At 45.5% G+C, this 11,969-nt stretch overlaps 1 protein-coding gene and 1 pseudogene across 6 annotated transcripts in view; one reads left to right on the top strand and one right to left on the bottom strand.

The window, feature by feature from the left end:
* The first annotated feature begins 1,750 nt into the window (after positions 1 to 1,750).
* LOC149981493 (retinol dehydrogenase 14-like) lies at positions 1,751 to 3,230 on the top strand (annotated as a pseudogene). Its single transcript, XR_016482757.1, has 3 exons — positions 1,751 to 1,846; positions 2,175 to 2,330; positions 2,432 to 3,230. The product of XR_016482757.1 is annotated as a retinol dehydrogenase 14-like (transcript).
* A 781-nt stretch (positions 3,231 to 4,011) lies between these two features.
* The window catches only part of si:dkey-174m14.3 (brain-enriched guanylate kinase-associated protein), a 46,798-nt gene continuing 38,840 nt past the window's right edge, over positions 4,012 to 11,969 (bottom strand). For all 5 annotated transcript variants that reach the window (XM_036985276.2, XM_021612298.3, XM_021612302.3 and 2 more), the window contains 3 exons: positions 9,058 to 9,165; positions 8,705 to 8,785; positions 4,012 to 6,624 (listed from right to left, as the gene is read on the bottom strand). In XM_036985276.2, coding sequence (XP_036841171.2) covers positions 5,125 to 6,624; positions 8,705 to 8,785; positions 9,058 to 9,165 — 1,689 coding nt within the window. In that variant the 3' untranslated portion in view covers positions 4,012 to 5,124. The remainder of the gene's footprint in view (positions 6,625 to 8,704; positions 8,786 to 9,057; positions 9,166 to 11,969) is intronic.

Below are 11,969 nucleotides of genomic sequence, written 5' to 3'. Positions count from 1 at the left end.
TGTTATGGCTTTACATCTCCTGCTATACTGTGGATTGAGAGTCACCTGTCTAACAGAACACAGCCTCTACATGAATGGTGGGTCCCCCTTGGGATGGTTGGGCTAATGTACACTACCATTCAAAAGTTTGAGGTCACTTAGAAATGTCCTTGTTTTTTGAAAGAAAAGCACATTTTTTGTCCATTAAAATAACATCAAATTGATCAGAAATACAGTGTAGACATTGTTAATGTTGTAAATGACTATTGTAGTTGGAAACGGCAGATTTTTCATGGAATATTTACATAGGCGTACAGAGGCCCATTATCAGCAACCATCACTCCTGTGTTCCAATGGCACGTTGGGTTAGCTAATCCAAGTTTATCATTTTAAAAGGATAATTGATCATTAGAAAACCCTTTTGCAATTATGTTAGCACATCTTGTTCTGATTAAAGAAGCAGTAAAACTTGCCTTCTTTAGACTAGTTGAGTATCTGGAGCATCAGCATTTGTGGGTTTGATTAAAGGCTCGAAATGGCCAGAAACAAAGAACATTCTTCTGTAACTCGCCAGTCTCTTCTTGTTTTGAGAAATGAAGGTTATTCCATGCGAGAAATTGATAAGAAATGTAAGATCTCGTACAACACTGTGTACTACTCCCTTCACAGAACAGTGCAAATTGGCTCTAACCAGAATAGAAAGAGGAGTGGGCGGCCCCGGTGCACAACTGAGCAAGAGGACAAGTACATTAGAGTGTCTAGTTAGAGAAACAGATGCCTCACAAATCCTCAACTGGCAGCTTCATTAAATAGTACCCACAAAACACCAGTCTCAATGTCAACAGTGACTCTCTAATGTACTTGTCCTCTTGCTCAGTTGGCACCGGGGCCTACCACTCCTCTTTCTATTCTGGTTAGAGTGTTCGTTTGCGCAGTTCTATGAAGGGAGTAGTGGCTCAAAGTAGAGGAGAGATTGACTTCATCACTACTTGTATTTGTGAGAAGTATTGACATGTTGAATGCACTGAGACACCCATGAATTACCTACAAGACATGCCACAAGAAGTTTCTTCACAGTCCCCAAGTCCAGAACAGACTATGGGAGGCACACAGAACAACATAGAGCCCTGACTACATGGAACTCTATTCCACATCAAGTAACTCATGCAAGCAGTAAAATTAGATTAAAAAAAATATTTGTAAAAAAAATAGATAGATAAAAATACACCTTATGGAACAGTGGGGACTGTGAAGAGACACACACAGGCATAGACACATGCATACACACATGATAACATGTACTATACACATGTACATGTGGATTTTGTGTTGTAGATATGTGGTAGTACACTAGTGGCTTGAGGGCACACACTTAATGTGTTGTGAAATCTGTTGTGAAATGTACTGTAATGTTTTTTAAATTATATAACTGCTTTCATTTTGCTGGACCCCAGGAAGAGTAGCTGCTGCCATGGGGATCCATAATAAATACAAATACAGACCATTGTCTACCAGCAGGGTGCGACTATTTCTTATTTAGCAAGGTGTCACGAGAATATGGCCATGTGAAAACACCGCAAAGGCTTGTGGGTGTTGTAGTTCTTCTCTAGCTCACGCATATATATTTTGTAAGTGAAACCTAAAGTCCTCGCTGTAATGTCAGCTGCGATTCTTGTGGCAGCTGTTGTCGGTGGTGAAATATTGCTCATTGTTTCCGAATGTTTTCTCCTGGAAGAAATTGGTACAGTTGCTCCAGTACCCGGCAGATATGATGGGGGGAAAGACGGTAATTTTGACCGGAACGAACAGTGGCATAGTGAAAGCCTTTGCCGGGAAGCTGCACAAACTCCAGTGTTTAGTAATGAAGGTAACCTTTCAAAGTGCGCAATGGTGTGCTGTCCAACGTGCTGAAACAGTCACGTGTGTACACAGTCGCTTGGTATTTGTTTACAAAAGCTAACAACGTCAATTAAGTTTGAAATAAATTCAGTACAGGGTTTAGTTATCCTAATTACAATTCCTTCACTGGAAATCACTTGCAATGATTGTAGTTTATTACAAATTATATAGATTGAGAGATATATATAGAGACCAAGACGACACAGTCATCCAGCCATCATTAAAAAAAAAACCTATGCTAATCATTCACTGTGTGCCTCTTACATGCCTGTTTTCCTTCTGTCTCCCCACATTAGGAAGAACAAAAAGTTGATGTGCTCATCTACAACGCAGGCATCTACCAGTGTCCCTACACCAAGACAGGAGGGTTTCGAGATGCAGCTGGGGTTCAACCACCTGGATCACTTCCTCCTCACCCACCTCGTCCCGACTTCCTGTTGAAGTTGTTTTGTGTATATTGTATTCCTTAGCACAAACCAGTTTGCAACGGAAAATGAAAAAAACGAAAGTTTCTTATGAGACAAGGGTTCAGGTTAGTCCTTTCCTGTTTCAGACAGTTTTCTTCAATTTGGTGCCTCATGAATACAACCCTTGTGTAATGTCTGTTGTGTTTCTATGGATGATTTCGAGGGATAATAACATGTTCTACTTCTACTACCACTCCAGTGAGAGCAGCTGCAACAAAGTGTTCTGTTACAGCCAGAGCAAGCTGGCTAATCTTCCCGTGAGCTGACCCGACGCTGGAAGACGAGGGCGTCACGGTCAACACACTCTACCCAGGCATGGTGAGGACCAGGCTGGGGAGGCACATCTACATCCCCATTCCTGGCAAAACCTCTCCTCTACCTGGCCTCGCTGGCCTTCTTCAAGAGCCCACTGGAGGGCGCTTGGACGCCGCTCTACCTGGCGTGTTCGCCCAACATGGAGGGAGTGGTTGGGAAGTGCTTTGCTAATTGCGAGGAGCTGATGCCCAAGGTAATGGATGATCACTCGGTCAAGAGGCTGTGGAACCTGAGTGAAAGCATGTTGGGCTATCAAGTCTCAGTAAGAGACCTGGGATCCAGACAGTCTTCTAGAGACGATCCGAGAGACTGTTTGGGATTTCATTGGAACTGGGATCAGTGGGCAAAGTTACCGATGTTTTTAATTAACCTTGGTGTGGGTGTGTGCATCTGTGAGAGATGTGCAAATATTGTGTGGATGGAGTGTGAGTGGGATTGGAGGTGTGCATGCCGAGAGTGCTAATAATGTGAGCAATGTGCCTGTGAAACAGAGAAGATCCATTGAGAATTTCTACATGCAGTGTTCCATGAATGTGTAACTAAGTATACCAGTTCCCAATAGGACCCTACTAGATTATATGTACTGTACTTTTTTTTCACCAGTGTTTACTGAATCACAAATTCACACAATCAAAGTGGAGGGGAGCTAATTCCCTGTAGTGATTAGCAAAGGGAAGGTGGACTGTCGTATTTGCTTTTAATGTGTGCTTACATGTTTGGTTATAGTGCTATCGAAATATCCCCGGAGTGGTTTGAAAAGCAAGCAAATTGATATCTAGTTCACCAGCTGTATATAAATGCTAAGGCAGCTAAGCTCATGCATACTGCATCGTGCATTTGACGGTGGGAAAAAGGAATAGAGGACTGGTTGTGTTGTGTTGCCTAATCCAGTTTTCGTCTCGTGAAGTGTTTGAATTGTAAATGCGTTGCCTTCTGCTGTGACTGGATGCACAGGAACAATTAAGTTTACAACGAGATTCAGATTCAGTTGGATGATGTTGCGATGTTGATGCTGTGGTGACTCCCTCCTCTGGATAGATGTAATCTCTCAAGTAATTCCCTTTTCGCTTCAGAGCGAGTGAGTGAGAGGGGGAGTGTGTTTTGAATGTCAATGCGGAGGTATGGCTTATGCTATACGTTAACAAAATAGCCGACAATCCAAAGATAGTTTCTCTACATGTGTGCGCACACAGCTTGATTTGAATGCTTTTAAAACCACATTGTTTCTGCAATCTTTTTAGCAAATGGCATAATTATTATCGTCCACACACGCGCACGGACGCCCGCACGCACACACACCAACACACATACACCAACACTAAAACACTTTAGCAAACCTTGGAGCATCGACTTGTGTAGTTTGTGCTTTATTAGGTTAAATGAAACACAACAGAAATATAGAAACATGCGTCATTGTGTGATAGAAACAGATTTGTGGTTGCTTGATTGGGGTGTGGGCATCTGAGGTAGAGTGGGACAGGAAAATGTCTCCAAGGGTTATAGAGCAAAAATAACATCAACGGGTAAGACTAATGTTTACATCTCAAAAGAAGTCCATCAGTAGCAAAATGATACATACTTCGACCGGTCTCTTTAAGCGCTCTGGATATTTCAAAACGGTGTCAAAGCAAAAACTGAACGAATCAATGGAGCTGCACTCAAACGGGTTTAGGCTAGGGGCATTTTTGAGTAAAAACATCTCTTAGTGCTGCAACTTTAACCCATGCCCCATTGTCATACATGGTTTACTCTGCAGAAATGCAGCACAGTATTCAGTATTCAGCCTGTGATTGACAAAGAAATCTCAATGTGCAATTTTGACAGTCTTCTTTAACATTCCAACTATCTCTTTTTCGATTTGCAGATGCTCTTCACCAGACATATTTACAATGTGTTGGTGTCCACATCTGATTGAATTGTAGTCATTTCTTTACAATCATCAGTTTTATATTTTCTTTTGGAATGCAACTACAAACAAAATATGTCTTTGAACACTCAATTGTTGTAGTTGTAATTAAATATATTCATATATTTCAACAGTTACTTTAAATACTTCCTTCGTCCACATGGAGCAACTGTGGTCTCTGGTACCTCCAAATGCTATTTTATGTACCAAATGTACCAAAGGTAGCAGAGTCTTTTCCTATATTCCTCACTCATTTGGCACAGTAATGAATTGTCAATTCACCTGACCCAGACAATCTTACACGTTCATTGTAGTGATGCGAACCACACTTTTGTCAGTTTTTCACAGCTGTGGCAACAATCTGATGAATTCATGCTTAACCTACTGTATCGTCCAAATGTCCTATCAAAATGAATGTCCTTCAACTGAACGGCTAGACTCACACTAATCAATGTGTTTTGCTGGATTTACCAAGACCTCTCACCTCACATCCCACCAGGGAAAGAGATGAAGAAAGAGAAAGAACAGTAAGTCAGAGGACGAGAATCCCCTCTTCTCTCAGTTCAGAAGGGTTCCATACAGCTGGGCTTTGGTGAGACTGTCCTTTCTGGAGAGTCCTAACGTGCCAAATGTTTGGTATTGCGGGGGAGGGGGACAAGGTGGTAGCGGGGGCGGTGGTGGACTGCCCTGGGGGGGCGATGGATGCTGCATCTCGGTCTGGTAGTGCTGCTGCAGCTCGGCAGCCATCTCCAGGGACCTCTGGTTTAGGGACTCAGTGGAGCTGTTTGGGCTGACGTCCTCATACTCCTTGTTCTGCCCTCCACCTCCTCCCCCGGCCCCTGCTACACCGACACTGCCCTCCCTGTCATTGGAGCTTGCTGAGTGGTAGAGGCTGTGCTCTGACTCCTGGCTGTCCTCCTTTCCCCGGTAGAGATGGGTCTGGTGGGCCTGCTGGCTGTGGGACGGATGGGACTGACGGAGTCCCCCCACAGGGCTACACTGGGGGCTGGGCGTGGAGAAGCACACTGGGGTTTCCATGATGGGTCCTACCCCTGCCTGGTGGTAGAAGTCTGCCCCTTCCTGGAAGCTGCTGTAGAGGGGTCCCAGGCGGATCTTGGCGGGCCGAACGGAGAAGTGCTGCTCGGAGAAGCTGTAGGGCGAGGCCCGGCCGGGCGAGTGGTACGAGTGGGCGCTTAGGTCCTCCACACTCAGCTGCCTCCAGCGACCAATCAGCTCCTCCTCCTCGGGCGCCAGTGTGCTGCCCCGGCGGCTGTCTCCATAGACGACGCTTGGCGAGGAGGAAGGAGGGAGGGGTTCGTAGGGCTCGCTGAAGCACGAGGACATGGTGCGGCTGTAGACAGGCGAGCTGCCGTTCTGGTGGTGTGCTCCGCCGGCCTGCTGGAAGACAGCGTGGACCTTGGCGAAGCCGCCCCCGCCGGGACTGTCCCTCTCCCAGGAGGAGTCACTCTTCCTCTCATAGTCTCCCCCATTCCTCCAGTCCATGTAGAGGGAGTGGTGGTGGGGAGAGGAGGCTGTGCTGCTTGGTGGGCCGTTGCCCTTGTTGTCGTCCGAGCCCCCTCCGCTGAAGCTGGAGTAGGAGCTGCCCGAGGTGGGGCCCAGAGAGGTGGGGAACTTGGCAAAGCACTCCTGGGAGAAGCCAGACCTCAGCCCCAACAAGGGACCCTCATCTGGGTTACTATCTGTGGAGTTCTGGGGCCCGTAGAGCAGCTTTCTCTGGCCATGGAGGTCCATGCTTGGCCTGCGCTCACGGTTCTGATCGACTGGGCAGTACAGAGCTGTGTCGCTGCTGTACAGGTCTGACTTGTATGCTGCCCGGAGGCCCAGGCGCTCACCTCTGTCCAGGGTGTCCAGGAGAAAGCCTTGGTCCTGGGGCTGGGGGCTAGGCGAGCTAGAGGCTTGGCTGCCGCTGCAGGCCTCGTCGGGCTTCTCCAGCACCTTGGCGATGACGGAGGCAGGGACGGAATCGGCATAGGCAGTGTGGCAAAGAGGTGTGCCCTCCATGTGCATGGTCACGCGTTCCTGGAATTCAGCCGGCAACTGAGAAATAGAGAGAGAGAGAGAGAGACACTGAGGTATAGATAATGGTGATACAGAGACAGACCGTGAGATTAGTGCATGGAAGTTCATGGAAGATAAAAACATTGTTTTCAAACATTAGCAACAACATACTGATAATGGCACCATATGGAGATCAGGCATGAAACTGAAAACTATAACTGAGGAGGTGTAACCTGGAGTTATTTCATGGATGGTAAACATAAATACATCATGAGATCATTAGTTTGATATGTGGCTGTTGCCTCTGCCTCTCCATAGCAACAAGAATTAAGCTTTTGCAGAATGTTATCAAAAGGAATCTAGTCAATTATCGTTAATTGGCAATGAGAAGCTAGCTAATTATAGCTTCATGGCTAATAGGAGCCAAGACAAAACTGAACATTTGTACAAACATCCTTTCATAGCAGTTGTATCACACATTCGCTTTAACCAATGTAAATACCCAATTACCATGAGATATTTAGATATTGTTTGCACATATTTCCAGGACTAATTTTTCAAAGAACATAATCATTTTCAACAGCCTACAACAGCCTAACCTGGACGATGCAGGGCTAATTGTGCGCCGCCCTATGGGACTCCCAATCACAGCCGGTTGTGGTACAGACTGGATTCGAACCAGGGTGTCTGTAGTGACGCCTCAAGCACTGATTTGCAGTGTCTTAGACCGCTGTGCCACTCGGGAGCCATGCTTGTTATGCAGTGGAGCAAGTGACTAACGTACTTCAATCATGGCTGGAAACTGATGCATCATTTCTCTGAGTTGCACCACATTCCATCAATAACCTTTTGATTACTCTCCAGTCCACAAACAAACAGACTGCAGGACATAAGTATAACTATAACCTTTGACCCCATTGCAGCAGTGGACAGTATATGCCCAAGGTGTCATCAGTTTATCTGTTTCTTTCACTCCATATAGTAACACACACACACACACACACACACACACACACACACACACACACACAGCATTAGTTTATGACCATTACGTAACTGATGAATCGTGTTTGCATTGATATTTCCATTCAGGCGCATGGTGCCAAATGTGCTGAGGCATTTTTTAACGGTATTGGCAACGTGCCAGCTTTAAAATCTGCTCTTGCCACGCGGGCCGGGCATGGGGCCCAGAGCTGATACAGCTGAAAGCCTTGCCAGTCTGCCCTGGCACTAACGCACTCATCAATACTCGCTCGTTCCTCTCCCGCTGGAAAACAAAAGCAGCATGGGCACTGTTGGGCATACTCAAATCTCCATCTCCTTATGCATATAGTGTCTTAGCGCTCTGCAACCTTCCATCAATTACTCACTTACCTGTCACATAATGTAGCTGTAGTGTTCCATTGTTAATCACTGTCAAACATTTACCTCCTAACCAATCCATCAGTGGAGTAATCACCTTATGATTCAAACTGTTGATGTATTGGAAGTTTGGAACTATTTCAGCTCAGGTCGAGGGCCCAGGTTTTAACCCGTAATCCTGGCTCATGCATTGATCGATGTGAACGGATCAAGACTTGTGCTAATATTTGCAGCACTGCACATCGTGCCCATACCTCAAGTCAGGTGGATTCAGCTGCTTAGATAAAGGAGGAAGGTTGTTTTATCTCCTGGGGTTTTTTATCCAAGTGAATTTCCCTCCCTGTGTAGCTTCACTAACACCATCCAATGGCTGGGGTTGAGGAAGTCATAAGACCGTAGCTTCAGCTTAGCATTAGCTTTAATTTAACTTAGCCAGTGTAGTATGTTGATAATAGGCAGCAGCAGACTTGGGGTCAAATAGTATACATTTTCTTTCAAATACTTTAGCTGTGCTAAATTGCCCTTGCCAGGTGCAATGGATCTCGTAGAAAAATTGCCAAAGGTCAAATCTTGCCTATCTGTCACTCTGACCAAGCTCAACCAAGTGCTTAAAGTTTGAAAGAAAACAAAGTACTATTTGAGCCCAGGTCTGATAGGCAAAGAAGAATAACTAAACCACTGCAATTTCCCTGGACTCTTGGGTACATTCAATGTGGCTGTTCAAGTAATTATATGTCTGTGGTTGGGGAGGACTCACCTCAGAAAGCTGGGTCCTGTAGTGGGACTTGTTGCACTGGAGCAGCTGGGCAGCCAGGTTACAGTCCTTCCTGTACAGATCCTACAGGACAGACACAGTGTTGGAATGTGTTAGAAGAAAACATGCTCCTAAGAAATCATCCATTCTAAAGAAACACACTGCATTGAATTCAAGGATGAGCCAGAACCGGGACTTGAACTCAGGTGTTGTTCGGTCCAACACCTTATATAACGAGCTCCAAACCTCTTGCCGAAGATGCTAGGTGTTGTATACTAAGGTTTTTACAATACACTTTGAGGGTTGTGACTGTACTTTTGATGACCTATAGATCTGACCTCATAGAGTGCCCTTACATTGTCCTCCCTCAGTTTCTCAATGGTCAGCTTGGCCTCCATCAGGTGGTTGTTGAGCACGATGATCTCTCTGCTCAGGGCTCTCTTCTCGTCGTCATGGTGCTGAGACTGAGGAGAGCAAAGGCTCATGTCAGACTCACGTTGCAAATACATTGTTGTTTTTTCTTTGATTTCAGTGGCAGTGCAGGAGAACCCAGCCAGATGCCATACCCTACATATATTTGCTTATAATCATATCATGTGGAATCATGCTTAATTAAACACACATCACTTAAAATGGTCTAAAAGTATACAAGAGTGTTCCATCATTCTCTGTGCCTCAGATCACACAGGACACAGAATTCTCAGAGGCCTCAACTCGTGACTATCTTACCTTGAACTAGCTGAAACGGCTTAATTTCACTCTCTGTTCCAGACATGACAAAGTAGCAGAAGTCTAACTATTCTCATTGTTCAACTGAACTTTTTATCAGTTTCATATCAACCAAAGTCTGTAATGATGCATGTACGTAATTCAGCATTACTTTATAATCTTAAACTTAAAAATAATAATTTGCCTTTTTTGCTATTAGATGTAAATTCCCCTGTTTTGGGGACCAGCGTGGGTCTGGTACCGGTTCGACCAACATTTTTTGCTTATTAGTCGATATGTGAACACCATAGATGGAAATGGCTTGCTTGAGTGGTAGCCATGATTCTCATGGACACTGGAGTATGTCTCTTCTGCCTGTGTGAAGCAGGATGTGAAATCTAAAACCACTCGAAACTGGGATGTCCCTCCTACCATTTAATTCGCTCTTCCAACTGTCCATCAACTCCTGGCTGAACCCTACGTCACAGACACTAACCGCGCATATGCCTGGAATCCTTACATCTTAACGCAACAGGAGAGAGTGGTTTCAGAGATAGATTTATAGCAAGTAATCTAAAATAATTCATTGATTTTAAACAAAAAACACTTTATGATTAATAGGAGATGAAAGGAGAGTTCCTGACTAGTTCAGGAAGCCAAGCTAGGACTCTGTGAGACGTTCACAGCAATTGGGGCAGACATTTTGAACAAGAGAGACCTTCAGAAAATATGCACATGTCTAGCACTAAATATACAAATATGTATTTTACACTTGTAAGGAAGGTGAAATCTTGTAGTTAGTCATTTTATAAATTGGTTATACAATATTTAGAAAAAATATATAAAATCGTTTCAAGCCTTATTCATCTAGTTTTGTTGAATAGGAAATACATCATATGAGATTTAAATCTTTCTTTGAGTAGGTAATAATTATTAGTTCATTTTTATGGCCCTCTCATGATAAATAATTACTTTTGGGGATGACACCGATTACATTTTCGATTATGTTTAGTTACATTTAAGAGGATTTATACCGCCCTGTTGGTGCTGTTAGCATCTGGTGCTATTAGACTCTGGTGCTATTAGACTTTGCATTTTCACGACTACCTGTACCCCAAAGCTCTGTGGCCTCAATTTTTCTCTCTCTCTCCAGTCAAGTCAACTTATCAGAAATTACAGGTCTGCCGGTTTCACCATGAAGATTTATAACTCTAGGTGAGTAAATTAGGTGAAAGTCCACCAAGATGGCCCTTGCCTAAACTTGGCATTGTGTGCAGCTGGTCCCCCCAGAATGAATTATCCACACATCAGTTGTAAATTGAGTTGCATCTTCTAGGTGCTTCTACACTGTACCACTGAACTGACGGGGGCTTCTGACTGAAGCCGACTGTCCTTGCCACTTGCCAAGACGCTCTGGCACTCCCTTGAATAAAGATGGCAGAATATAGCAAAATCCTGGTTACCACTGGAGATTTTGAATTGTTCCAGAAGCTTATACTGTTTCGACTATGCCTGCCCAAGCTCATCCTCCCAGTCCTATTCGCTAGTTTTATTTTTGTCCAAAAAAAAAACAAATAAAATGTTATTTGTCACATGCTTCATAAACAACAGGTGTAGATTAACAGTGAAATGCTTACTTACAGGGCCCTTCCCAACAATGCAGAGAGAAAAAAATGTAAAAATACACAATGAGTAACGATAGTAACAATGAGCAAAGACCTTTCTTCTGAAAGTCATCAGTCTATTCTTGCTCTGAGAAATGAATGTAGCGGGTGTCGTCGTCGGATGAGGAGGAATTGGACCAAAGCGCAGCGTGTTAAGTGTTCATGACTTTTATTAAACAGAACAATCAGAGACAACGATAGGCAGCTGTCCCTGATTGAGAACCATACCCGGCCAAAACAAAGAAATACAAAACATAGAAAAAGGAACATAGAATGCCCACCCACATCACACCCTGACCAAACCAAAATAGAGACATAAAAAGCTCTCTAAGGTCAGAGGTGCGGACTTTGGCCGCAAAACCTGAACCTATAGGGGAGGGTCTGGGTGGGCATTTCTCCGCGGTGGCGGCTCTGGTGCGGGACGTAGACCCCGCTCCACTTCTGGCTTGGCCCACTTAGGTGGCGCCTCTAGAGCGGGGACCCTCGCCGCCGACCCCGGACTGGGGACACTCGTAGCGGGCCCCAGACTGGGGACCCTCGTAGCGGGCCCCGGACTGAAGGGCGACTCGGAAGGCTCCGGACTGGAGGGAGACTCGGAGGCCTCCGGACTGGAGGGCGTCGCTGGAGGGTCCGGACTGGAGGGTGTTGCTGGAGGCTCCGGACTGGAGGGCGACTCGGGAGGCTCCGGACTGGAGGGCGACTCGGAAGGCTCCGGACTGGAGGGCGACTCGGAAGGCTCCGGACTGGAGGGCGACTCGGAAGGCGCCGGACTGGAGGGCGACTCTGGATGGAGGAGACGTAGAGACAGCCTGGTGCATGGGGCTGCCACAAGGCCCACCAGGCTGGGGAGACCTACAGGAGGCCTGGTGCGTAGAGGAGGCACAGGATGAACCGGG

Source organism: Oncorhynchus mykiss, chromosome 8, assembly GCF_057628025.1.
Source record: "Oncorhynchus mykiss isolate SJ-2025 chromosome 8, ASM5762802v1, whole genome shotgun sequence".
Classification (NCBI taxonomy): Eukaryota; Metazoa; Chordata; class Actinopteri; order Salmoniformes; family Salmonidae; genus Oncorhynchus; species Oncorhynchus mykiss.
This window is presented reverse-complemented; position numbering and strand designations above follow the sequence as displayed.